Source organism: Parasteatoda tepidariorum, chromosome 1, assembly GCF_043381705.1.
Source record: "Parasteatoda tepidariorum isolate YZ-2023 chromosome 1, CAS_Ptep_4.0, whole genome shotgun sequence".
Classification (NCBI taxonomy): domain Eukaryota; kingdom Metazoa; phylum Arthropoda; class Arachnida; order Araneae; family Theridiidae; genus Parasteatoda; species Parasteatoda tepidariorum.
In genome coordinates, this window is record NC_092204.1 from 15,998,583 (window position 1) to 16,022,451 (window position 23,869).

The 23,869-nt window shown below is 32.0% G+C and overlaps 2 protein-coding genes across 3 annotated transcripts in view; one reads left to right on the forward strand and one right to left on the reverse strand.

Moving 5' to 3' along the window:
• The window catches only part of LOC107451473 (propionyl-CoA carboxylase alpha chain, mitochondrial), a 30,858-nt gene extending 21,274 nt beyond the window's left edge, over nucleotides 1-9,584 (forward strand). Inside the window, exons 17-23 of the mRNA XM_016067580.3 lie at nucleotides 1,719-1,829; nucleotides 1,919-2,021; nucleotides 4,049-4,151; nucleotides 4,260-4,412; nucleotides 5,211-5,276; nucleotides 5,362-5,436; nucleotides 7,779-9,584. Coding sequence (XP_015923066.1) covers nucleotides 1,719-1,829; nucleotides 1,919-2,021; nucleotides 4,049-4,151; nucleotides 4,260-4,412; nucleotides 5,211-5,276; nucleotides 5,362-5,436; nucleotides 7,779-7,925 — 758 coding nt within the window. The 3' untranslated portion in view covers nucleotides 7,926-9,584. The remainder of the gene's footprint in view (nucleotides 1-1,718; nucleotides 1,830-1,918; nucleotides 2,022-4,048; nucleotides 4,152-4,259; nucleotides 4,413-5,210; nucleotides 5,277-5,361; nucleotides 5,437-7,778) is intronic.
• Nucleotides 9,585-10,300: 716 nt separating this feature from the next.
• LOC107451474 (isatin hydrolase-like) lies at nucleotides 10,301-22,112 on the reverse strand. Of its 2 annotated transcripts, none has more exons than XM_016067581.3 (3): nucleotides 21,990-22,112; nucleotides 18,139-18,346; nucleotides 10,301-12,060 (listed from the first exon to the last, which is right to left on the reverse strand). In XM_016067581.3, the coding sequence occupies exons 2-3, from the start codon at nucleotides 18,318-18,320 to the stop codon at nucleotides 11,400-11,402; spliced, it is 843 nt and encodes a 280-aa protein (XP_015923067.1). In that variant the 5' UTR covers nucleotides 18,321-18,346; nucleotides 21,990-22,112; the 3' UTR covers nucleotides 10,301-11,399. The 2 variants fall into 2 exon arrangements, with proteins under 2 accessions (XP_015923067.1, XP_015923068.1); XM_016067582.3 differs by lacking the exon at nucleotides 21,990-22,112 and adding an exon at nucleotides 21,641-21,945.
• Between the last annotated feature and the right edge of the window lie 1,757 nt (nucleotides 22,113-23,869).

Consider the following 23,869-nt stretch of genomic DNA (forward strand, 5'->3'; position numbering starts at 1 on the left):
AGCGTTATTGTATAATTTTTGAAGCCTATTAAAAAATGAAGTAAAGAGAAATTTTTACATTGCAAGTTATAAATAATTACTTAGAAGATAAAAGATAGGATTAAAAGTGAAAATAGGCTTACAGTAAAGATAGGATTGAGAATTAAAACCAGTTTTATTTTCAGAAGAAATGCCTTCCATTCAATTTCATTCTACAGTTAAATTGATTTTGATGTTTGTAATCTCACCTTCACTCTGATTGAACTCATATTTTGATTACTGTTAATTTGCAACTAATAGTGAGTCTATTTTTTGAAATCACTCTTAATGAGGAGTGCACCTACATATTTCCTCATCATGTTTATAGTTTATTTAGTATTAATGGATCACATTGTGTACCAAGTATTTAAAAGTGGATATTATGTCTGTTGTACTTTCTAGTTATCAAAGAAGTTTTAATTAGAAAGAAATTGCTTCTACTTTGACAAATTACGTTATTTAGCTATTCTCCAAGAAGTTTGGGTTCAAAAATAGTATAAGTTTAAAGAGAGTTTAAACATTTAAAAACAAGTTTTTTGTTAAAAGAAATCTTTTAAAATTATTGAATTTATGTAAATTCAAGTGAGTAAAATATTTAAAATGGGTAATTAAATAGGTTTTTTGAGGTTTAGGCTCTATAATTTCATAACCAAATGCATAATTGTGTCTATTTGGTCAGTGTTTTTCACAAGCCGCCTTTACTTTCCAAACAAGCTGTGACCCCGATCTGAAGTAGAGAGAGTGTTATAATCAGACAGCAGTAATTTTTTTATATATGTTTCAATAAATATGTGGAAGTTATTTTAATGTGGAAAGCCTGAAGGGCAAGTGAAAATTTTTAGTATTTCATTAAATGAAATAATTTAGTGGTCGTTTTTTCTGGAAGCAAGAAAAACCTAGAATTCTGTGGAAATATGAAAATTTTACTAGAAGGTTCATTAAATTTTTTTGAAATTCTTTGAGAAATAGGATTTTGGTTGTATTATTTACAGAGACTCAAATCTGCTGATCCTCCTGAATTTTTGGGGGAAATTATAGTTTTACATTTAAAATGATGGCAAGCTTTAAATGTAATATTTGATTCTTGGTCATTTAAATTTCATTTAAAATTATTAAGTCTACCACTACAATGAACAGTTCAAACTATGCATGAGACATAAAATTATTTGTAAATTTTTTACAGTACCAGTGAAATTTAAGAAAGATTTTGCTTGTATTTTTTAAACAAATTGTTATTTCGCAACTACCAGGAAAAATGTTAGTTAAAAATAACTTTGTCTTCATTTCAAAAAGTAACACTGATTTTTTAATAAATGATTCTGCACCTTTTAATTATTTATTTTTGGCTTCCTTTTAAAAGGAATTTATTTTGTTTAAATAGAACAAAAATTCTCAGGTTAAACTTTTAAAATAGAGCATATTCACTATTATACTGACTCTAAAGTTTTAATTAATTTTAAAAATTTAAAATACATATTAAATATACATAATAGCAAAAGAGAAAAAAAAACGTGAAATAAGTTTCACTGTTTTCATTTAATATGAGCCAAATTACAACATTCTATTTTTCTAAAAAGTTTCGTTGTATTTTTCTAAAAATACATTGATGCAAATCAATGTACTTTTTTAGAGATGCTTTTGTTTATTTAAGGAGTGGCAGCTCTTCTATTTCACTAAAATCACTTTGGTTTTTATTTTAGGTGTGAGTCACAATATACCACTATTAAGGGATATTATGACTGAAAACAAATTTGTTGAGGGTAATATCAGCACAAAATACCTTAATGAAGTGTATCCTGATGGATTTAAAGGTACTTTATTAACAAATGTTTATTGTTCCTTGTTTACGATGTTTTATTGCTAAATTAACTTATCTTAATGTTTCTACTGAATTGATTAGGTAAGCAATTGTCTCCTAAAGAGATGGAACATCTTGCTTCTTTGTGTGGTTGCATATTCGTAAGACATGAAACAAGATCTCGACATTTTCTCAACCAGCCTCAGTGAGTGCACATATTTTTCAATAATTTTTAATGAATAAAATGTGTTGTTGCCTAAAAGACCCAAAGTTTTTTTTGAGTACAAAAGATTTTTTTTTAAAAATTTATATTTCTGTCTACCAAAATTCAGGGTAAGAAATGTTTTTATAATCCCAATAAGCTTTTATGTCTTAACTTCAGGACATAACCTTCATTAATTAGAATTTAACCCTCATAAAGGAAGTGTGAATGTGTAAAATTCTTATTGAAAAAAAAATCAAGCTTATTAATTACAAATTAAAATAAGTAGATTTTTAAAAATATTTAATTGCATATTAAAAAATTTGGGCTATAATAACTTTAATGTGCAACTATGTATTAAACAATTAATGTGCAACAAATATCTAAAAATATCTAAAACTTTAAAAAAGTTGGTATTAAAACTTATATAGTAGCACACAAAATGTTCAATGAGAAAATTGAGGTTTGTCTGCTGCAACCACCGGAGAATAGATATTTACATTTTAAATTTAAAATTTATAATTGTGTGTGTAAATATTTTCGTCCAAAATGAGTGGTTTCAAAAAGTTAAATCGGAAAATTTCAGATGCACTCATGCTAAATTATATTCACAAAATACAAAAAAACGAAATAAAAAAGAGCAACATACACGATTATTTTTGTATTTGAATAAATATTTTCTTGAATGCAAAACCTGAGAAATAATTTTTTTTGCACCGTTGGTATGTTAAATTTCACAGAAAAGAATAAATTAGGTTTTTATTAACGTGAAAATTATTTTAAACCCATACAGATTTTTTACAAAAATTATCCGCAAAAAAATGACAAGTAATATATTTTCGTTCGCGGGCCGCCAGTTGGAAACCACTGATATATAGCATAACAATAATATTTAAAACATGTGTGCTTATTTTGATGCCCGGTGGCTGAGCGGTAGCGCCTAGCGCTGTCGTGACACAGGTCCCTGGTTCGATCCTCGGGCAAGGTTGACTCAGCCTTTCATCCCTTCAGTGGGTCGATAAATGAGTACCAAGCATGCTTGGGAACTAAACACTGGGGGTTCCGCGTTCGGCTGAACACCTGACCGGAACATCTGCCCCTGCACCCCAGAGCCTAAGGTTAAGAAAACTGAGATGGGCACAGTAGGCCTTGGCCCTCTACGGGCTGCCGCGCCACTGAGTTTAGTTTAGTTTGTGTGCTTATTTTGATGAAAATATAAAAGTAAATATTACAGAAATATTAAATGTGCTAATTTTAAATGTATTTATTTTTGTCATATTTAGTAATATGTGATGTCACGTTTCTTGGGACCTTCTTGTTATTTTAAATTGTCACAATTTTGCAAACTCTCGCTAAATGTGTCATTTAAAAGGGGGTTTTGCTACTATTTTATGATATTAAATTTTGTAGTAACTTTATACTCGTTTGTAAATTAAAATTGACTTGGAACATAAAGAATTAGAGCCTAAGGTAGAATGTATTTTAGTGTAATGAAAATATATCTACAAGTATTTTTGTGTAATTATATGGTTTATTTTATAACATTCATATCATTTTAATTTAACTTATAACTGAATGTTATTAAAAGTATTTTAAATAATGATAATACTTAAATATACAGACTGTTAATCAGCAAGTGTGATAAATATCATTCCAACATAAGTCAGATGTTATATAATTGATAATATTCGTTTATTAAATCATTTTATAAATTCATATATCTTGTTACTATTTAACTTTATTCAAATCACTTAAAGATTCAATAAATAGAATAAATGTTAAATATGTTACTCTTGTAACTTGTTATAAATTATATTTTTATTATTTATTTTAAAATGAAATGCACCTCCTTTCTAAATAATAAAATAACATTGTATTGATAAAACACAGTTCAGTACTCCGTAGCATTTTAATAATTTATTTATTTATTGGTGACCTTTTAGCAATTAAAAAACTAATGCCTTCTATGAGAATACATTTTATATGAAGCAGCAATCATTTTTCTTTTTTTTTAAATTTTTATTTCAAAGGCCTCCATTAGAAAGCACATTACCCACGGAGTGGAACCTAATTGCTGAAATAAATGAAAAAAGTGTAGAAGTGTGTGTGTCTGAGAAAAATCATCAATTTGAGGTTTGTTGCTGAGCCTTTTTTTCTAATTTTTTATAAAATTATTTCTTATGTGAATGAAACATTGCTTTCCATTTCAATGTCATTTAGATTATTTCTTTTGTTTTTTAGGTTTCTGTGAATGGTAGAAAAATTATTATTTCTGGTGATATATTCCTTTCTGCGCCTGTGATGGACACTACAATAGAGGATGAGCCATACACTTGCCAACTAAGCAAACATGATGGTGCTGGAAATTTAAGAATTCGATTTTTGGGAACAAGTGTACGAGTTTAGTTTTTAATTTAAAAGTTTACTTTTAATAATTCTTCATTCCCCGTGGCAGAATCGCAGCAACACGGCGACATTGTCACAGAGTTCATGCAGAAAGATTTTTCTGTTAAAAAGATAAAATATTACTTTTCTTTTCTACAGAATTTTCTTCAATTATTAATATTGATTTTCACGTGGTGTTTTTAAATATCCAATATATTTCAAACAATATGAAAAATTCGAATCTTGCATTTGGGTATTTACTTTTTAAGGCAATAATTCTGTCGAATTTTTGGCAGTTATTGCTATTGATTTCTCCATAGTTTTTATATCCGATAATTTTTATACGATATTATTTATTACAACGACCGAGCGAACCGAAACACGCATTTGAAGAATCCAATTCACATTATTTCTCCGTCGATCTCTTTTTCGGTAATTACTACTACGGATTTCATGATTTTTAATTACTTTTTTATCGGGATGATTATATTCGAAGTGCGAAGAAGGAAATAATTTGTGCCTCCCCCCCCCTTAACAAAATGCAAGAATATCACCCATAATATTGGAATAAAAAATTATTACATGTTCAATTAAAAAAATGTTTTACAGTTTTTTTTTTTTTTTTTGTTTGCAAGCACAGCTTTTTTGTTATATTAAATTAGTAACATATATGTTTGTTATTATTAAAAGTATCTTGCAGAATGATATTAGTGCTAGTTAATTTTATCGCAGATAGCTCTAAAAAATTCTGCCTTAGGGTTTTTATTTATTGAAGAAAAAACATTTTTGTTTGTTTCTTTCTTTTAGTTTAAAGTGAGAGTATTGACAGAAGTTGCTGCAGATTATGAAAGAATAATGCCCAAGAAACTTGAGGTAATTTTAAAATCGATTTTTTATTTTAGTGTTTTATTAATTTAGGTTATCTTTGGTACTAATTTAAATTCATATTCTGTTATAGAAAGATGAATCGAAAGTGATAATGGCTCCAATGCCGGGACTCTTAAAATCTATTTCTTGTAAAGTTGGAGATGAGGTAATAAAATTGTATTTGTTTATTTGAAATCATTAACCTAAGTACTTTTATTGTATATTAGAAAATATATGTACTTTCCAAAAATCTTAGGATATTTTTTTCTTTGCATTTATGTTAAGCATTATGGATTTTTAAAATTAAAATAAATTTAATCGCTTTTATTTTCTTCAAAACAATTCTATCTTCTTTTTTAAAAGAAAATTTAACATAATAGGCCTTTTTACCAGCATTGTATAAATTTGTCCGGCATAAAAAATTTTCTTCGTGATCTACAGTTATTGTTTTTAATCAACAACAATTTCTATAATTTGCGCAAAATTTAGTTTCGATTGTATAATCATAAGAAACTTATAAAAGTTTTAAAAAGTAAACAAAAATTTCTTTTTCAATTGCCCGAAAGTTTGTGGTTTACGGAATCACTTCTCATTTTTTGTACAATTCCTGTAAGCCAGAGCATTCTCTGCTTACTGTTGCTCACCAACCCACATACATGGTGCGTAGTGTTTTTAAAAAGTGCTTAAAGGTACTTATTTTCGATATTAATTTTTTAAAAGCCCTTAAAGGTGCTTTTTTCATTTTTAAAAAGTGCATAATTTTCCCTTTTTGAAAATGAGATTTTTTTTTCTTTACCTTGTCGATTTTCGCCACGTATTATGTAAAAGCATGCTTTTCACATAGTTCTATTCAATGTTTTCACAATTTATTTTACAATCTATTTCTGCGTACCGTCAGTCCATAGCATAAGAAATCATTTTACATGTTTAATGCAATACTTTCGAGTCCGCATGTGCTTCTACTGAGCTGGGTTCAGTGAGATTATTACACTCTCGTGTGCAACTCTGTTGCATTTTGCAGGATATTCTCAATTTCAGGCTTCATTTTCCACCCTCTGATATCAAACCGAAAAATCTTGATCATTTTATAATGTCTAATATAATCAAGAAGAGTTCTTGGTCAGAAACTAGTTGTTTTATCCCAATCATGTTAAGTCTTTGAAAATTATTTTGCATTTTGTTAATGTATATAGTGCTTAAAAAGTACTTAAAAGGTGCTTATTTTTTGGTGAAAGATTTGACTACGCACCCTGACATAATTAATCCACTTTTTGGTTTCTCAATAAAAATATATGGACAGAAGGGAGCGTTGCAAGCACTTGACTGCCTATACTTCTGGGCTACTGTTTTTGGTATGTTTTAAGGCCATTTGTCTCACAACGTGATCATTGTGTTTTGAGAATCTCATGAGTAATATTTCTTGTATACGTTTATTTGTTACCTGATTTATTATTTGTGTTTAAAAGTAGAATCATTAAAAGAATCATCATTTGAAGACCTGTTATTTCAAGATGTAAGAATTATCATTTGAAAAAGGATTTGTTATAAAACCCTTTTTATTTTGTTAACAATAAACGAACTTCAAAATTTAAACCTAAATGATAATTAGTAAAATCAACTTAGTCTTGCAGCTCGAACAATGTGCTAACACTAATGTATGATGGTGCATGGCTTGCAACAAGAACAAACAGTAATACAGTAGTAAAAAGAGGCCAAATCGGGACTACTGAAAAAGCGAGTTCTTTCTAAATCCAGCACACATGTCACCTTTTTAAACAATACATTTCTAAACATCTGAGACAAATTTTCACTTCAAACCCACCAGAATTACTTAAAATCATTGATAGTTTATGAAATGATTTGAGCTCAGAAATTATGTAATATCTTTCTTTTATCGAAAACAATATTATCTGTTTGAAAATATTGCCTCGCAGAATAAACTGTAGTAAGCAGCTGTATACAGGGTGCATAGCGTTTTTAAAAAGTGCTTAAACATGCTTATTTTTGTTTTTTTAAAAGCCCTTAAAGGTGCTTTTTTCATTGGGTGTTTTTAAAAAGTGCTTAATTTTCCCTTTTTCAAAATGAGCGTTTTCCTTTGCTATGTTATTTTCAGTTTGAATTATGCATAAAGACACAGTTCATATTGTTCTATTCAACTTTTTCACAATTAAGTCAAACACAATCTATTTCAGCATATTGTCAGTCCGTAGCGTATGAAAACGCCATTCGTTTTACGTGATTCAAAATTTCATGATTTTTGACAGTTGCCAAAAACAGCGCCAAAAGTTTTTTTTTTTTTTTTTTTGACATGACGGTTAAAACAAAATAAAACCATTAATTGCCAAAATCTTTCCAACCCTGTCTAGCTATGATATTTTTTTATGGTACTTAAAAATATTTTTGAGTGCTTGAAAAGTGCTTAATAGGTGCTTATTTTTTGGTGAATAATTTGGCTATGCACCCTGTTATCGTGTAGTATAATTGTGGCTTATTTTTTGTTATTTTCAGGTTGCAGAAGGTCAAGAAGTGTGTGTCATTGAAGCTATGAAGATGCAAAATAGCTTAACTGTGAGTACAACTGGCAAAGTAAAATCAGTTTTGTGTAAAGAAGGGGATGCTGTGGAAGAAGATCAAATAATTGTTGAACTGGAATGAAGATTGTTAATGATTTATACAGTTGAATTATTTCTCATTTATAAATCTATTTACTCAATCAAAAAATACTTATTTACACATTGTAATGAATTTCTTATTTTCTTCTGAACCATTTTGAAATCTCATTTTTATTTGTTGTATGATCACTGGTTTTATATTTTTTGCGGCAAAGCTAACGTTTGGATGCACATTTTTTTTATTTGCATCATATATTGATAAGAATTTTTTTATTATAGTGTGCTTTTCAACATGATCAAACCTTCATTCATACCTCAAGCTAATTATATTAGAGGGAACATATTTGAAATTAATCATGTTTTATAAAATTCAAACTATCAGAAATCACATGTTAGCTACATTAGGAAAAAAAATATTTTCTCATGTACTTTTTAAAAAGTAATTCATTTTTTCTTTAAATTAAACACTATACAGAAATAAAACTATTTAATAAAAAAGAGATTCCATTGTTGTTTGCTTAAGAGAAAAATATGACACGTTATCAGTTTGACACATTCTAAATAATGTCTTTTGATGCTTTATATATGACTTTTATGCATTGTTTTCTTGCTGTACTTTCTTTTTTTGGAAAAACTTGAGTTTTCTGGATTTTTTTAAAGTTTTAATAACAATTTTCTATTGCTATTGTAGAAAGAAAATTCAAATGATCATAAAAGATACAAAAAAAGATTTTTTTTTTCTTTTCGAATCGTCAAAAAACTGAGGTTTGATTTTGCAAGGTTTGACTGTAATCTCATCAGCTGTTTTTACTTTTTCATAGACATTATTAATTTTTTTGCAAAGGAAGATTTATGTAACTCTTTGTATATTATGTTCTTTGTTAATTATGACTCGTTGTTGATTATTGTTGTTAGGAACTGCATTCCAAATTGGAAACCTTTATTTTCCTGTAAAAAAAGTACAACTATACTGCATTTATCTCATTCTTATTAGATAATACATATGTGTGACAGGGGTCTACAAAAAATCTAAATTTCTAGGACTAATTTTTATATGCTAGCATGTTCTGGGGTGGAAAGTACAAAGTAGCATAACAGCTCTTCGCTTTTATAAAATTGCATAATGCCCCTAATTATTCTAAATTTAATGTTATCAAAAAATAAACAATTTAGTAAAAATATTCAGAGCCTAAAATTATTACTAAATTATATCCAAAGACTGAACTTATGAGGCCTAATGATATTGAACAAATAATGAGTTCAGAAAATAGGTGAGTTTTTAAGAATGTTCTGGTCAGATGTCAAGATTTGAAGAACTCTTTTTTTCCCCAAAAAATATATTCAGATTTTTAGTTGTTTTGAAAAGAAAAAAAAGACAGATTAAATTTTAATAAACTATTGGATGACAGCTACAATTTTTCAGATGCTGTGGTATACAAGAACCTGGGACTTGTAGACCCTGTTATGTGATAGGTTTCCAATTTGAAATAAAAACGTTTACATCATTGATTCAGTTTAAATTTAAAAAAGAAACTTTTTTGATGTTCTGTCTATGTCATTCTAATGAAGTCACAACATTACATTATACTTTTTTTAAAAGAAATATTCGTACGAAACATTTCCATTTTGAATTGAACCTATTTTTATCAATGAATTATTGACTCATTTAATAAATACAACTCATTTTAAATACAAAAAAAAATATTGTGATGTTTTGAAGTAAAAGTGTCATTCCAGTATTAAAAAATAGGTGCCATGGATATTGTGTTATATTGATCGTAAGAAATTAAATGCATTACAGCTTATAACAGGAATTTTTTTTTGTTTATTTCGAACCTTACTAACAAATCACGCTTAAGTATTTTTCTATAAAATAAATTTGAGATAAGTTATTATTTTTAAATGTTGTATTGGACATCTTTATTAAAAAAAATCAAACATTTTACATGTTTATCAAATGTCATTATAATAAAACCATTTTATGTTAACAATTGTTCCCATTGAATCTCTATTGCAATATAAACTGTGTGTTTGTACAAAAGTTACTTAGATAGATACAGTGAGTTGATTGTACATAAAATATTCTGTTAATTACAAGGTTTGTCTTATATTTTTTTAAACTAACATATTTGATTAGAATTAAATAGAAAAATCTTCATATATATATATATGCTCAATTTTATAATGTTGTATTATATTTTAAAATTTTATTTCTGTATAATCATTAAAATATATAAATGATAAAATTAGAACAAAATTTGGATACTTAAAAGCCACTATGAATATATCAAACATAATTCTATGTTAATGGTGCTGATCTTTTTAATAAAACATCGAGGGTCCCCAACCCTATGCCACTGGGTACTATAGTACCTACCAATCTTTTTACATTTGCCTGGTACTGTGTGACTAAGATAAAAAAAAAATTTAAGTTTTTAATGATTTATAAATATTATTTCAACTTGAAAAAAATAGCTCCTAATCTTTGACCAATATTCTAGAAAGTGGTCTTGAGTTAGAAAAGGCTGGATAAGGCTTCAGGTCCTGTTTTTATGCACTAATGCAACCATAATATTATTTAGATTAATTATTTTATTATAATCATTTAGAACATACCATGTTAAAAAAAATGAATCTCCTATTTTAGGGCATCTATTAATAATATGTTTATTTCCAAACAATATACAAGTTGAGACGTTTTTAAAGAGTTACAATTTTTTTAAATTGTTCCAATTAAATTCATTATCTTCGTATATGTAATTCCTCAGATGTGCCAATGTTATTTGTTTTTGATGTTTATATTTTTGATACCGATTGTTTTTTTTTCTGAAATATATGTTCCTACTCTATTTTTTGATTATCAATCCAAATGTGTTTCACATCAAAGTATATTTTATAAATGTTCTCTAATTATTATGAATTCACAATAAAATATTTTTTCTACTTATAAGTGGTATTTGACTTTCTTGTGAAGATTGTTGGGTGTGCACAAAAGTCATTATTTTCCTAAGCACTGCTTTTATGAGTCTGTTCTGTAGATTAATCAGTGGGTCTGTTCTCCGAGATGAAGCTTTGGATCCTGCCCCAAACTCTTCTGACCATGCCGTTTGAAAAAAAGCTAAAAACTTTATTTGATTTTCACCTTAGAAGAGAAGGAAGTCTCTACTCCTACTGGTTAAACTACTCTGCACATGTTTGTCTCAACTTTTCTACTATTGTTTAGTGTTTTGACACTAAGGAAGGTTCTTGTCTTTCGAACCAAAATTATGGTATGTCCATTTCTGTTTCCTTATTTGTCCTTTATTCTCGTCTTTTTGTTGTTGTTGTTGTTTTAGTACATGTATCAAAAAGTATACCCTATCCTCTTTTAAGATCTATTGTTACTGTCTAATATGGTCTACCTAGTAGACTAGATTTTTTTTTACTACCAATGATGGCAGCTATGTAGAGATGAAGATGTGAGTTTTTACTTATTTACATTTACTTCTTTTATTGGGGCACTAAACTATTACCGTCTCTAGTGAAAAATTATAACTTCACGTAAAAAGCCTTCAGTTGCAGTTTTTCCACCCTCCGTTGCGAATATGGGCTTGGGAAAAGTTGCGATAATTCTAACTGGTGCTCCACTCGCATGTCGTATTTTCATTGGCATGACATATAAAGTAGCTCCATATAAGGGTATTTCTTCCATATTTGCTACATTTTCCAATCCAAAAACGTTACCCTCGTTCAAGACTCTGTGCGTCTTGAAGTCTCGAGACTGACCACTATCAATTGATAACGTTTCTGTGCCCAGTCCATAAATGCTTCTATTTTCGATGAGCCACTTCGAAGCTTCCTCTGACATTCCGGGAAAATGCAACTGAGTGGTATCGTTTCCCGTTGTTCCGGTAAAGGACTCCCTATCACCCCATCTGCGACCCCATCCGGACCTCAACATGACGATTGTGCTATCGAGACTTTTACCGGATAATATCTCCCATTTCATCAAGTCGTCGACTTTCACGAGATAGTCACTGTCGTTCTTTGTTTGTTTGGTGACGTCGATAACGGCTGCAGGAGCGACCAAATGGTCCAGCGGGATCTGGTCAACACACCAGCGTCCTTTGGCGAAATGACATGGCGCATCTATGTGAGTCCCAACGTGTACTCCAGATGAATAATTGTCACTTTGTAACCTGCAAAAAAAAAAAGAAGTTTTTTGGCTTATTTTATGATGATGAGTTTTATGTTCCAATATTATCTAATATTATTTTATTATTAAAGTTGTACAATTTTAATAATGTCCATTGTTAATAGTGCGTGATCATTAATGAGGAAAGTGGGATTAAAAATTCGAAACGTGTTTGATTTCTAGAGGAAACAGAGAAATAGGTAGATGAACGATTATTAGAATCACTTCCAAGTTTTATCGGGTTGGTTGGTTGAATATCAAAATGGTTTTCATATTTTTTCTCCTCCCTTATGCATGGTATTTTCTACGCTAGGGAGTGCTGCAGGCGCTTTACTGCCTACACTTTTTTAAATGCTTCCCGTGCATGCGCAGTGTAGAATGATTGCTTCAAAAACTCACATCTTGAGCAGTTTTTTAACGAATTTCTATCAAATTTCAAATGAATAATTTCGTAATTAATTTAAAATTGCTAAATTTTTTTTTAAAAATTCTATTGAATCTCTTTGAAAGTTGTAGTAAAAAAGCGTAAGATAAAAAAAGCCTCTATGAAAATTCCCTTATCTCCATACATATGAAAGCGAAGTTAATGAAATTTTATACATTTATCGCAAGTAACAGCCAATGTAATAGATGCAGGTTACAAGCTTATTGCTTTATATTCGGGCATAGGGTGCTCAAAAATACTTGTTTTTTTTTTTTTTTTCGTAATTTACTGTTGGTCCCTCAAATTTTTTAAAGCTTTAAACCTTATTTCTAAGTCTAAAAAACTGTATGAACTAAACACCTCTTAAATAACAAAATAATCCTCTCAGTATTTCTGGAGTATTCTTTTTTTTAAAAATGTCGAAATCTGAAAGTATTAATGTAGGTTAGTGTAATGGTTGCTCTATAGCATCAAAACAGGCTAAATTGAAGGTTGAGACTTGAAGGTGCTTTCTAATAACTTTTTTTCAACTCCTCCCTGTTACCTCTCACAATCAAATCTGCCATGTTGTTTATTACAAGCGCCATCGAATACTGTGATCCCTTAAATATTAATTTTTAAGCCCCAATTTTCAGATTTATTTTTGGTGTGGATCATTTTTTATTTCTAATGGCGGGGAAAACAATCAAATACAACGAAGAAGAATGATAAACATCAAAAGGAATAAAGAAAGACCGAAGTCATTTCTCCAAAAGCTTTCTCTCACGCCAATATTTAGCAGTCTTGGAGTCAAGTCCGTAAAGTGACCTACGGCACAAGAGATGTTTTCGGTTCATAGGTTCTTTAGAATCACGTAGTCGACAATCAGGATGGTCATATATACGTAAGCGATACAAGTGGTCTCCCAGGCAGTCATGACCTGTTAGGAGACAAAAGAGGGCTTCGGAGTCTCGGCGAGACTTGTCTGGTATTGCCTCTAAATCTATCTCACTCCAGTTCTTATTCTTAATACAATCTCGTAGCCAACAACTTGGACTTAGACTGTGGAGAATTGACTCTTTCATTTGTGGAGATGCCCTTGGGAAACTGGAATATGGTGAGAGAATGGTAGAGGTGGTAGTATTCACAATGCCCTGTTAAGGTTGGGTATAGAAAGAATGAAAAAGTTGCAAAAAAATAACAATTTAGAAAAGAGAAAAACTAAAAAAATAATGGCCGGGTGAAACATAGTTAGTTGTACATTTTACGAAGTTTGGCTAACCCAGACGAATAGCAATTCTTCTTCTTCAAAAACAGTTCTAGAAGATACCAAGTATATTTAAAGCACGTACCTTTTTTTATCCATAAAAAGATATCCAGTCCTGGATCGGAGATGAGTTTAGGATGAAACAAACAAAAACTTTTTGGCTAGGGAAAAAGAAAATCAGTCCAGTTCTTTTTTGAAAAAAAAATCACTATTGTTTTATTGGAGGAAAAACAAACTAGACGAATCATTATGTTGAGGCACTACATCATTTTAGGAATGGCTCATGCCAAGGATGTGGAACTAGTGATGACTGGAACAGGAGTGAAAACGGACTGTGGGGGATTTCCATCCCTGACGGTAGTTGGTCAGCGGATCATCCTTTAAAAAAACTGGAGATTTTATCAGGAGAGTTCTTTAGTAGGCACTAAAAACCGATTTATCAGGAAAATTCTTTATGAAGCATTAATCCAATTTGTCAGGAAAATTCTTTATGAAACATTAATCCAATTTGTCAGGAAAAGGAAAATTCTTTATGAAACATTAATCCAATTTGTCAGGAAAAGGAAAATTCTTTAGTAAGCAATTCATCAGAGGCAATGAAAAAAGGACAGCATGGCTATCGGTGAGTTATTTCCAGCGAACGAATCCCAACATCAAAAGAAGATGGCGCAGAGAGGCCATCCTTCGAAAAAAAAGCTTCTCCACCTTAGGGAGGTGGGAGCAAAAAATGTTAAAAACTCCGTTAAGCGGAGTGCAGCAACTTATATGACATCAAATTATCGAAAGCTAATCGTCTTTCGCGCTCATCCTTTTTATAAGATACAAAAACTTAAAATTGAAGATGTAGTGCATGTTGTAAAAGTTAAAGTTAAATTACCTAAAAATCACGAGTTGAGATGAAAAAATGATTATGCGTTAAAAGTTACGGTTGAGAAACACAACAAACACGCGGAGTTGAAAGAATGCCGACGACCAGTGGAATTCTCAGAAAAAAAGGGTGGAAACTTCTCGAAATGAAGGGGCTCTTTTAAGGAGCTGGTAAGGAATTTTAGGGGGAGAATGTCCAAAATGCGCTACCGCTTAAGGGGCTAAAGAAAGATGATGAAATAAAAGAATGTATTACAAAATTAAAAGAATTAGTATATTGATTAAGAAAAAAAAACAGGATATTTATAAATTAGGCTGTGACCTAATGTCACACACAAGTTTACACTTTATGTTTGGGGAGTAACCAAGAAGAGGTATTCATTTTCATTATGAATTTTAAACATAGTTTTATAGAGTGGCAGGACAGATCAGAGGATTTTGGTTGAACCAACTGAGTACCCTTTCGAGCAAGGAAGTCAGCCTGCTCGTTACCATAAATGCCATAATGGCTGGGAATTCACTGGATGATAACGCTTTTGTTCTTCTGTACTGGAAATCTGATGAGCTCCCGGCACTGGAGTACCCTATGCGATAAGGTATTTCTTAGTGAACTACTTGCTTGGATTGCAGCCTGGGAATCTGCCAGTAAAACTACTTTTTCAAACTTACGATTTTTCGGCCACAGCTCCCCAACAAAGTATAAGATCGCCATGAAGTTGTAGAATAATATACACGTAATTCAGTAGAAAGATTATTTGTATGCAAATTTTAGAAATAAAACGTCGTAGGTGATGTAAGTGTACGTAAACCTTATGGGTCGGAGCGCGCTGGTCAAAGCTGTGATAAAAGGATGAAGAGCACCGTAGTTAAAAACATTCGCTGCAAGTGCAAGTGATTTGTTTTGTAAAACGTGTCTTCAAGAAATCATTTAGACGACTTTACTCGAGGAAGAATGATTGGGAAGCTTGAGGAGGGGCGCAGTGTGACCAGTGTCGCCGAAGAGTTCTGGGTCAACAAAAGTGTTGTTTCTCGTGCTTGGAATGTCTTTAAAACTACTGGTACAGCTGTTCGGAAGGTTGGTGGTGGCCGTCCAAGGAAAACAACACCAAGAGATGACCGTTGCATTGTCTTCCAGGCGAAAAGAAACCGTTTTCAGTCAGCGAGCGACATATCTCAGCAACTGTGCACAACCACAGGACAAGTATCAAGATTTACAGTGGCCAGACACCTTCACAAAGGTGACTTATTTGCTAGACGTCCTGAACGCTGCATACCTTTAAAAGTTAGCCATCGGCGGCATCGTTTAGAGTGGTGCAGAGAACACGAAACCGGAAAGAGATCGTTACGGTGGTCCTGGAGTTGTCGTCTGGGTGGCATTATGTTGAACGGGCGGACTGAGCTTCAGATCTTCGACCGAGGTTCTGTAACTGGAGACCGCTACTGCAATGAGGTAATCCTACCCCATGTGCGTCTGTTCCGAGGGGCCATTGGACCAGACTTCATTTTTATGGATGACAATTCTCGGCCACACCGTACTGCTAATGTTCAAGAGCTACTGGAAAGTGAAGATATCACACGAGTGGATTGGCCAGCTTACTCTCCAGATCTCAATCCCATAGAGCATGTGTGGGATGCATTAGGGAGACGTCTTGCGACATGACAGTATCCTCCTGGTAACACCCATCAGCTGAAAGATGCGTTAAAGGAGGAATGGAGACGTTTACCCCAAGAACTCCTGGATAATCTGGTGCTTAGCATGGAGAGACGATGCCAAGCAACAATTACAGTAATCACAGCATATCCCATACTAGGGAACATCTGCCAGTTGTACTTACGCTTCTTCAGGCAATCATGTGTAACGCCACTATATGTCAAATAAAGCCCTTTTTTTGTTCCATACCCTACTTTAAGCTTTATATTTATTTCTGCGCCATTATTCTTTTACCATCGTTTAAGTACAAAATAATGTACATCATATTCAAATTTCATGTCAATCGGATGATTTCTTGTAGAGTTATGATAAAAAACGCACTTGTTGCTTAAGTTTTGCACACCAGTGCTTCAATGCAATAAATAAAGCCTGAACTTCGCCATCAAAGGCAGTTCTGTATTTCCCGGCAGAGGTATAGAATTTAAACGAATCAGAAAAAACTCCAGAACCTGTTGGCATGTATGAGTCAGAATGGGAGCCATCTGTGTAAACATGCAGCCAATCGTCTTCTGGGTACTCGATATGACTGGTTTCCAATGCAAGGGATTTCGAGATTTTAGGAGCTGTCTGACTTTTTATGATGACATTCCTAAGATTTAGATTTGATTCAATCCCTCCTGACTCAATATGGGTTTGTGGTTTGAAATTTTTCTGGACCACATTGCAAAATTCTTAATTTTCGCACTCAACTTTTGGGATAAAATCAAGTTGAGTTCTTGAGTTTCTTGATTTTGATTGATAGTTGTTCAAAAAGAGTATTCACTTCGTCTGAGTTTTTCAAAGGAGAGCGAAGCTCTTCCTTAAATGATAGCTTGGACAGGTCTGTTATTTGTTAATAATAACATAGCCTCAATTGGGGTTGACTTGACAGCGCCAGTAATAACTCTCAGGGCCTTATTTTTTACTGTATCTAATTTTTTAAGAGAGCTCTCTCTGCATGTTATGAATGTTTCGCAGCAATAGGTAGTCAAAAGCAGGATAAAAGTTTTATTGGTTAAATTAAGAGTTGATCTGGCACAACCCCAGAGCGATCCTGCCAACCGCTTCGGAACGTTGATCATAGTATGTATTCGCTCGGACAACACCTCAATGTGGGATTTCCAGTTTAGTTTAGTGTCAAAAATTACCCCCAAGTATTTAAATTCGTTTGTAGTTTTGAGTGAAGTGTCACGATAAACTAAGTTAGGTTTTAAAAAGTCTGGTGCGTAAACAAAAAGGACAGCAGCAGTTTTATCAAGGTTAACGACCATTATTATTTTCGGTACACCTAGTCGAAAGGGCTTCCAACGTTTTATTCAACCTACTCTCAATTAGAACCTTTGCATTTTTCTTTCGTGCTTGTGTTCATACAATCAAGTCATCTGCAAAAAGTAGGCATTTTTTACCCTCTACAGACTCCAGACAGGAAACCAAATTATTAATATACATGTTGAACACAACACAGCTACTAACTGCACCCTGAGGTCTAGAGATTATACGACCTAGAAAACTTGTTGCTATATTTCACTTTGCAAAGGCCTTATTCAAGGAAAGATTTCATCCAATGAAACATTCTACCATTAATACCAAAATTCATGAATTTCTGCAATAGTCGCTCCAAACTAAGTCATACGCACTTTTGAAATCAATATAGACTTCAGGAAGAATATTTCTGATATGGATCATAAAAATACACATTAAAGGTGGTTTTTGTGAAAAAGCCTTTATTTTTTTAGTATGTTTTAAATAAAATGAATTAATAGGCTTCCGTATAAACATTTTAATTGTTTTTATTATCTAATTCACCAATTACGCTTTTGAAGATATAATGTTAAAAAATAATTTTAGGTCTCACCAAAATCCTTTCTCAGTTGTTCCATTGTGCTTCAGGATTAGTCTAAATTTTTCTGTTTTTGGCTTGTGGAGTGTGTTGTTGTCGAAAACGTAGCTCATATCAACCATTTCTAGAGGTATAGGCGCTGCATCAATCATAATAAACGCACAAAGAACAGAAAATGAGACTATAAAAATATCCATGATTGCTTCCCAATTTTCTTCTGAATCTGAAAAAGTATTAAATTTTCTTTAAAAAAAAAATAGGAATGTGTTATTTTATTGTAACTGTATAGAAATAGTAATAGTATGTGGAAAAATAAACGCCCCTGCAATGCATAGGCATCATTTTTAGAATTGAGAAAACGTACTGCTACACTTTTTTTTTTTTTGGTTTTAAAAAAAGGAAAACTTAAAAGAAAGAGGAAATTTATAATGCATTTAATAGAATAACATCATGTGTCCAGATCGGACTGATAAAAATTGCGAGGCTCAAAACAAAAACGGCAGATCTCAACAAACTTCGAATTTTAAGATATACGTGGTATTCCGTGGTAATCATCCTTAAAATATATTTTCTGAATCCTTGACAAAAGCGAAGTTTAAATGCAAAAAATTTTACACAAGAGGTCGCGATTTAATATTTAAGTGAGAAAAAAGAAAAACGCTATCAAAACCGAATGAATTATAACTAGAGCCCGGAAGTTCAGGCAAAATGCCATAAATGCCCTTTTCTGCCTTTTTTAAACGTTTTCATCAGAAAATGCCTTTTTCTTTCCTTTTGTTCATAAATGCCTATTTCTGTCTAATTTAAAATTTTTCTGCAAAGCTTTTTGTACTTTTGACCGAGCATAAATTTTGAAGTACAGAAATGGTTGACTGTCATCCGACGTATTGTAATGCATTTATAGAGATTAGGACTTTATTCCTTTTGGGACAACTCCCTCCCTCTGAGGCAGTGGTCACCCCTCGCACTGTACAATGGCTATTCATCTGAGCTGATAGTGTACTCGTGCTTGAGTGAGCAAGGCAGGTGAAAGACATTTTTCTGTCCATGAGATTGACAGTGTTGTTTGAATAGAGAATAGAATACACTTAAAGCTGGAAATGCCATAAAAGTTTTATTTCCTAATATGATCCGTCTAACGTGCCTTGTTCATGCATCGCACAGGATAGCAGAGGAAGTAAAAGGTCTCTATCCTGAGGTAGACTCGCTTGTTTCTAGTGTGAAAAAAGTATTTGTGAAAGCCCCTTCAAGAGTTCAAGTGTTCGAAGAAATTGCACCAGACATTCAATTACCTCTTAAACCGATCCTTACGAGATGGGGAACATGGATTTCAGCAGTCTCATACTACTGCACAAATTTTGAAGAATTAATGTCTGTGCCTAAACCAGCTGGTGACAGAATAAGGAAGAAATGTGAAAACGTCATCTCTGCAAATACAGACTTTGAATGCATCAAGAACATTGCAAAAGTACTTTCTGGTGATACTACAGTTGAACTTACCATATCTCCTACCATGGCAAGTTGTTTTAGGTACGCGCCCATAACCTCTGTCGAAGTAGAAAGATCCTTCTCTTTGCTTAAAACTATATTGACTGACAGGAGACAAAATTTCTCTTTTGAAAATTCGAAAAAGCATCTAGTTGTGATGCGCAACAACAACCAATCATCAGAATAAATTTGCATACAATATTATTGTAAGTATGAGTTTTCAATTTTTATTTCACACTTACGCAGTTGAAGGTTTTTTTTTTGTGCAATTATGTCCACTTCTTTTGTACTATTGCTACGACAGTCGAGTAAAATGAATATGTAGATATACCGGATACTTCTAGTAACTTTTTTTATACCTTGGATACCTATATGGGCTTTTAGGCATTACCAACTAACATTTGTCTCCAATTTTAAGTGCCTATTTCAAGCTTTTTAAATGCTTTTTTGCCTGCCTATTTTTGCATTTTTTATTGCCTGAAATTCCGGGCTTTAATTATAACTGAGGATGTTATGATATATATGAAACCTTAGGGTACTGTTCACACTGCATACGATTCTCGCAGTGATGTTTGGCGGCAAATGTGTGATAAGGATTCGAAAAATATGCATAAAGTGCAACGATTACGGAACACCTAGTATGCATGGCAAAAGTCTGATAATTATTTCGCTTTTATTTCAGAAAAATTTTGAATGTGGAATATAGAAATTTTTGCATATCCTAATTTATTTCACTTTTCAGCATATGGAATCAGCATTCCTATATTTATCTTAAATTTCGAGGTAGGTTAGGTTGGGACCTGTCATTTTTATTCTGAATGTTTTAAATATTCCCAACAGTTGCTTGACTCAATGCTTAGAGTCCAAATGAAAGAAGAAAAAAAATAGGTATTTTGATTTTCCTCTCCGTGCAACTTAGATTTTAATATAAAATGGCAACAAATTAAAAAATTGATTGGTTTTAGTAAGATTTTTGTTTTGTGACATTTTGTTAGCTTTTACCATCTACAAATCTTTAAATAGCTAATTTTCAGTTACATATATGACAGAAATATAAAAAATCTTCTCTTTTTTTTAACTGCAAATATTTTAGAGAATTTTACACTGAAAATCCTGTTAGCACATTTTTAAAAATTGGTGACCATCACATATATTATATATATTCGAGTATATTCATCGAAGAAAATATCCGTACATGAAATCTTTGCACTACAGTCAAACATGCATATGTGGACTACTTGCGATGGTCAACTTAATGTAACTTAACTTCTAACAAGACTTTCAGATTTCCCATACCAAATGCCCCATGTAACTTACATGAGATTAAACACCAGAATAAATTGCATTTTTTCACATAAATTGAGTAACATTAGTTTAAGTAAAATAATTTCAGAAAGCTTAAAAATTAAATAAAAGGACTTTTCTGTGGATTTGCAGGAAAGAATAAGAAATAAAATATTGGGTGTAAAACTTAGCAGAATCGAGTTTGATACATTTATATTCTAAGTTAATTTTCCAGATATTGTGTTCATTTTATGTAAAGTTTATCTTAAAATGTGATGTAAGAATTTCTTACAAATTTTTTAAAAGGAAGCAGATTAAAAGTCTTCGATTTCTTTGATTATTGCTAAACAAAAACCGTCAACTTTATATTAAACCATTAGGATCTCACAATAGCTCACTCTCTTATGTGATGGTCAGGGAGCTGACCTCATGCCAGAAAAGTCCTGAATTCCAATCCCGGTCATGAGACCATATACAGTGCATATTTTCTGCACAGAGAGATAAACTTAGAAGCACAAGGAAAAGAATGAAACATTTAAATTAATGTTAATTAAATGTTTTTAAAAGTTATTTAGAGCTTTAAAATATTAGATATAAATCTTAACTATTAACAAAAGAAAAAAGAACGCTGAAGTAAAATCCAATGAAAGATTTTTTTAATCGTAAATGGAGTTTAAATTTGCTACATCATTGGAATTTCTGAGAAAATAAGCTTAAAATCGAACGTAACATCTGTTAAACTTACCTGGAATCCTTAAGGAAAAAGAGCAAGAAAGCGACCTTCAAATTTACCAACGTAAAGTTTTCGAAATTTTTTGTCGGGGAAGATTCTTGACCAAATATGCTATAAACTTCACACTAAAGCCAAGAGGTATATAAGTAAAATACTAAGAAAATTATATTTAAATGGAATTTGCTAAAAATTTAATATGTTGTAGAAATATCCATAGTATATTTGATCCTTATCAAAAACTGCAAGGACTAAACTGTGCTCGAAATAAGAACTTATGAATTTAACTGTGGTCATTTTATTTGATATTCTAGGTGTATGGTATATTACATTTATTGCATACAAACAAGATAATAGTACCTACCTTTTCACTAATTGTGTTTTGTCTCAGCCTTTGTGAATGAATCGTCTTTTTACACAACACCGGTCATTCAACGACTGCATTTGCTTCATTAACGTTGCCCTTGGCAAAGAAAGTGATAGTCGGAAGATAGTTAAATCTTTTATATGTTCCTCATTCAACCGTAGCCTTTACAGATGCCAGCGCCGGATAAAAAAGATCTTTTCAAACAATTATATGTAGATACTTTTTTAAGATTACGTTATTCCCGACTTCTCAAACGAATAGAGATAAATAAGATTGTATCTCTCATTGAAAATTGTTAATATTATGATTAAGTGAACTAAAAGATGAAAATGAAAGGAACGCGCACTTATAAAGTTTTTTTTTTTTTTTTTTCTGGTTTGGAATTTCCTTAACAGGAAAATTTATTACGAAGAGAAGAAAGGAAAATTTCATATTGCTAAAAAAAAATCCCAATTTAAATTATTAAAATCATGTGGTTTTATTTCTATATTAATATGGTATATAGTCACAAATTTTTTTATTTTATTTTATTTTATAATCGTCGTTGAACAGCCGACCCAATTTTGGGTTTGCGACCACTAATCTTCAACTCCGTAGCCTTGTTATTTTGACCCAATCCAGAAGACAAGGAAACATCTGGATCAAGTATAGGAAGAAATTTGCTTTCTTGAGGATTTTTTGATAGAACTATCCCGCATTTGCGTTGCATGGGGGAGGAGAACCACGAAAACCTAACGTTAAGGAGACTCTAGCCCATGATCCGTCTTCAACTGAGGATATTTTATCTCAGCACTGTGATCGGTGCAAGCCGGGAATTCGTATCGACCAGCCATAGCTGGGATTCAAACCCGGTTTAACTCATTGGAAGGGGAACGCTCTATCCTCTGATCCTCTACGGCTCAGTCACAAACTATTTTATTTTATATCCGTAGTTGAACAGCCGACCCAATTTTGGGTTTACGACAAGTAATGTTCAACTCCGTAGCCTTATAATTTTGAACCCATTCCAGAAGACAAGGGAACTGCTGGATCGAGTATTGGGAGAAATTTTCCTTCGTGGAGGATTTTTTGATGGAGCTAACCCGCATTTGCGTTACATGGTGAGGAAGACCACGAGATCCTCCCACGGTTAGCCTGGAGGCAAGGGGACTCTGGCCCATGATCAATCTACCATTGAGGATATTGCACGTCAGCACTGTAGTCCCAAACTATTGGGCAAAATGAACGGTCGCCACTTGCCACAGGACGACTAAAGAAATTGCGATTAAAGAGTTATCAGCCAGTTGCCACTCGATCGCCACTTTGTTCGCCAAAAACTCGCACTGTCTGCATTTTATTATTATTTTAATAAATAAGAAATTATTACGAATATTTTATAATGTTCTGAGAATTATTTTATTTCAAACCTTTTCCTTAAAATTTCTCTTCAGTTGAGAAATGAACCCAGCAACGATCTCCAGGGCCTGAACTAGAATGTCGGAACCTTAGACATAGAGCTGTCAGGGACAATCAATCAGCAGCAGCAATCTGGGAAATACTCTCCCTAAAGTTTGAGCAGAAGAGTGATCCCATATATGGAACTCTTAAAGTTATTTTTACTTTTTGTGTATTTCGACATATATCCAGAACTTTCTAAGTGAATTGAAAATTCGTTGCAAATAATTATAAAATTCGTTTATCCAAAGATGCAAAGATCCCATGCAAAAAATATATTTTAGTAGATATTTATTATTTTAATGAATAATAGTCGGAATTATAATTTTTTATATAATTTTAAAGCCTGTAATTTTACTCATCAAACTACAACATTTGAACGAAATCGGTTGAACGGTTTCTGAGATATCAAATTTTAAGGAAGTCATACATTTAAAATCTGA

Coding starts and splice junctions, on each gene's coding strand:
- LOC107451474 (XM_016067581.3), bottom strand. CDS start 18,320: ATGGATATTTTTATAGTCTCATTTTCTGTTCTTTGTGCGTTTATTATG. Junction 12,061..18,138: donor ACAACTGAGAAAGGATTTTG/GTGAGACCTAAA, acceptor TTTTTTTTGCAG/GTTACAAAGTGACAATTATT.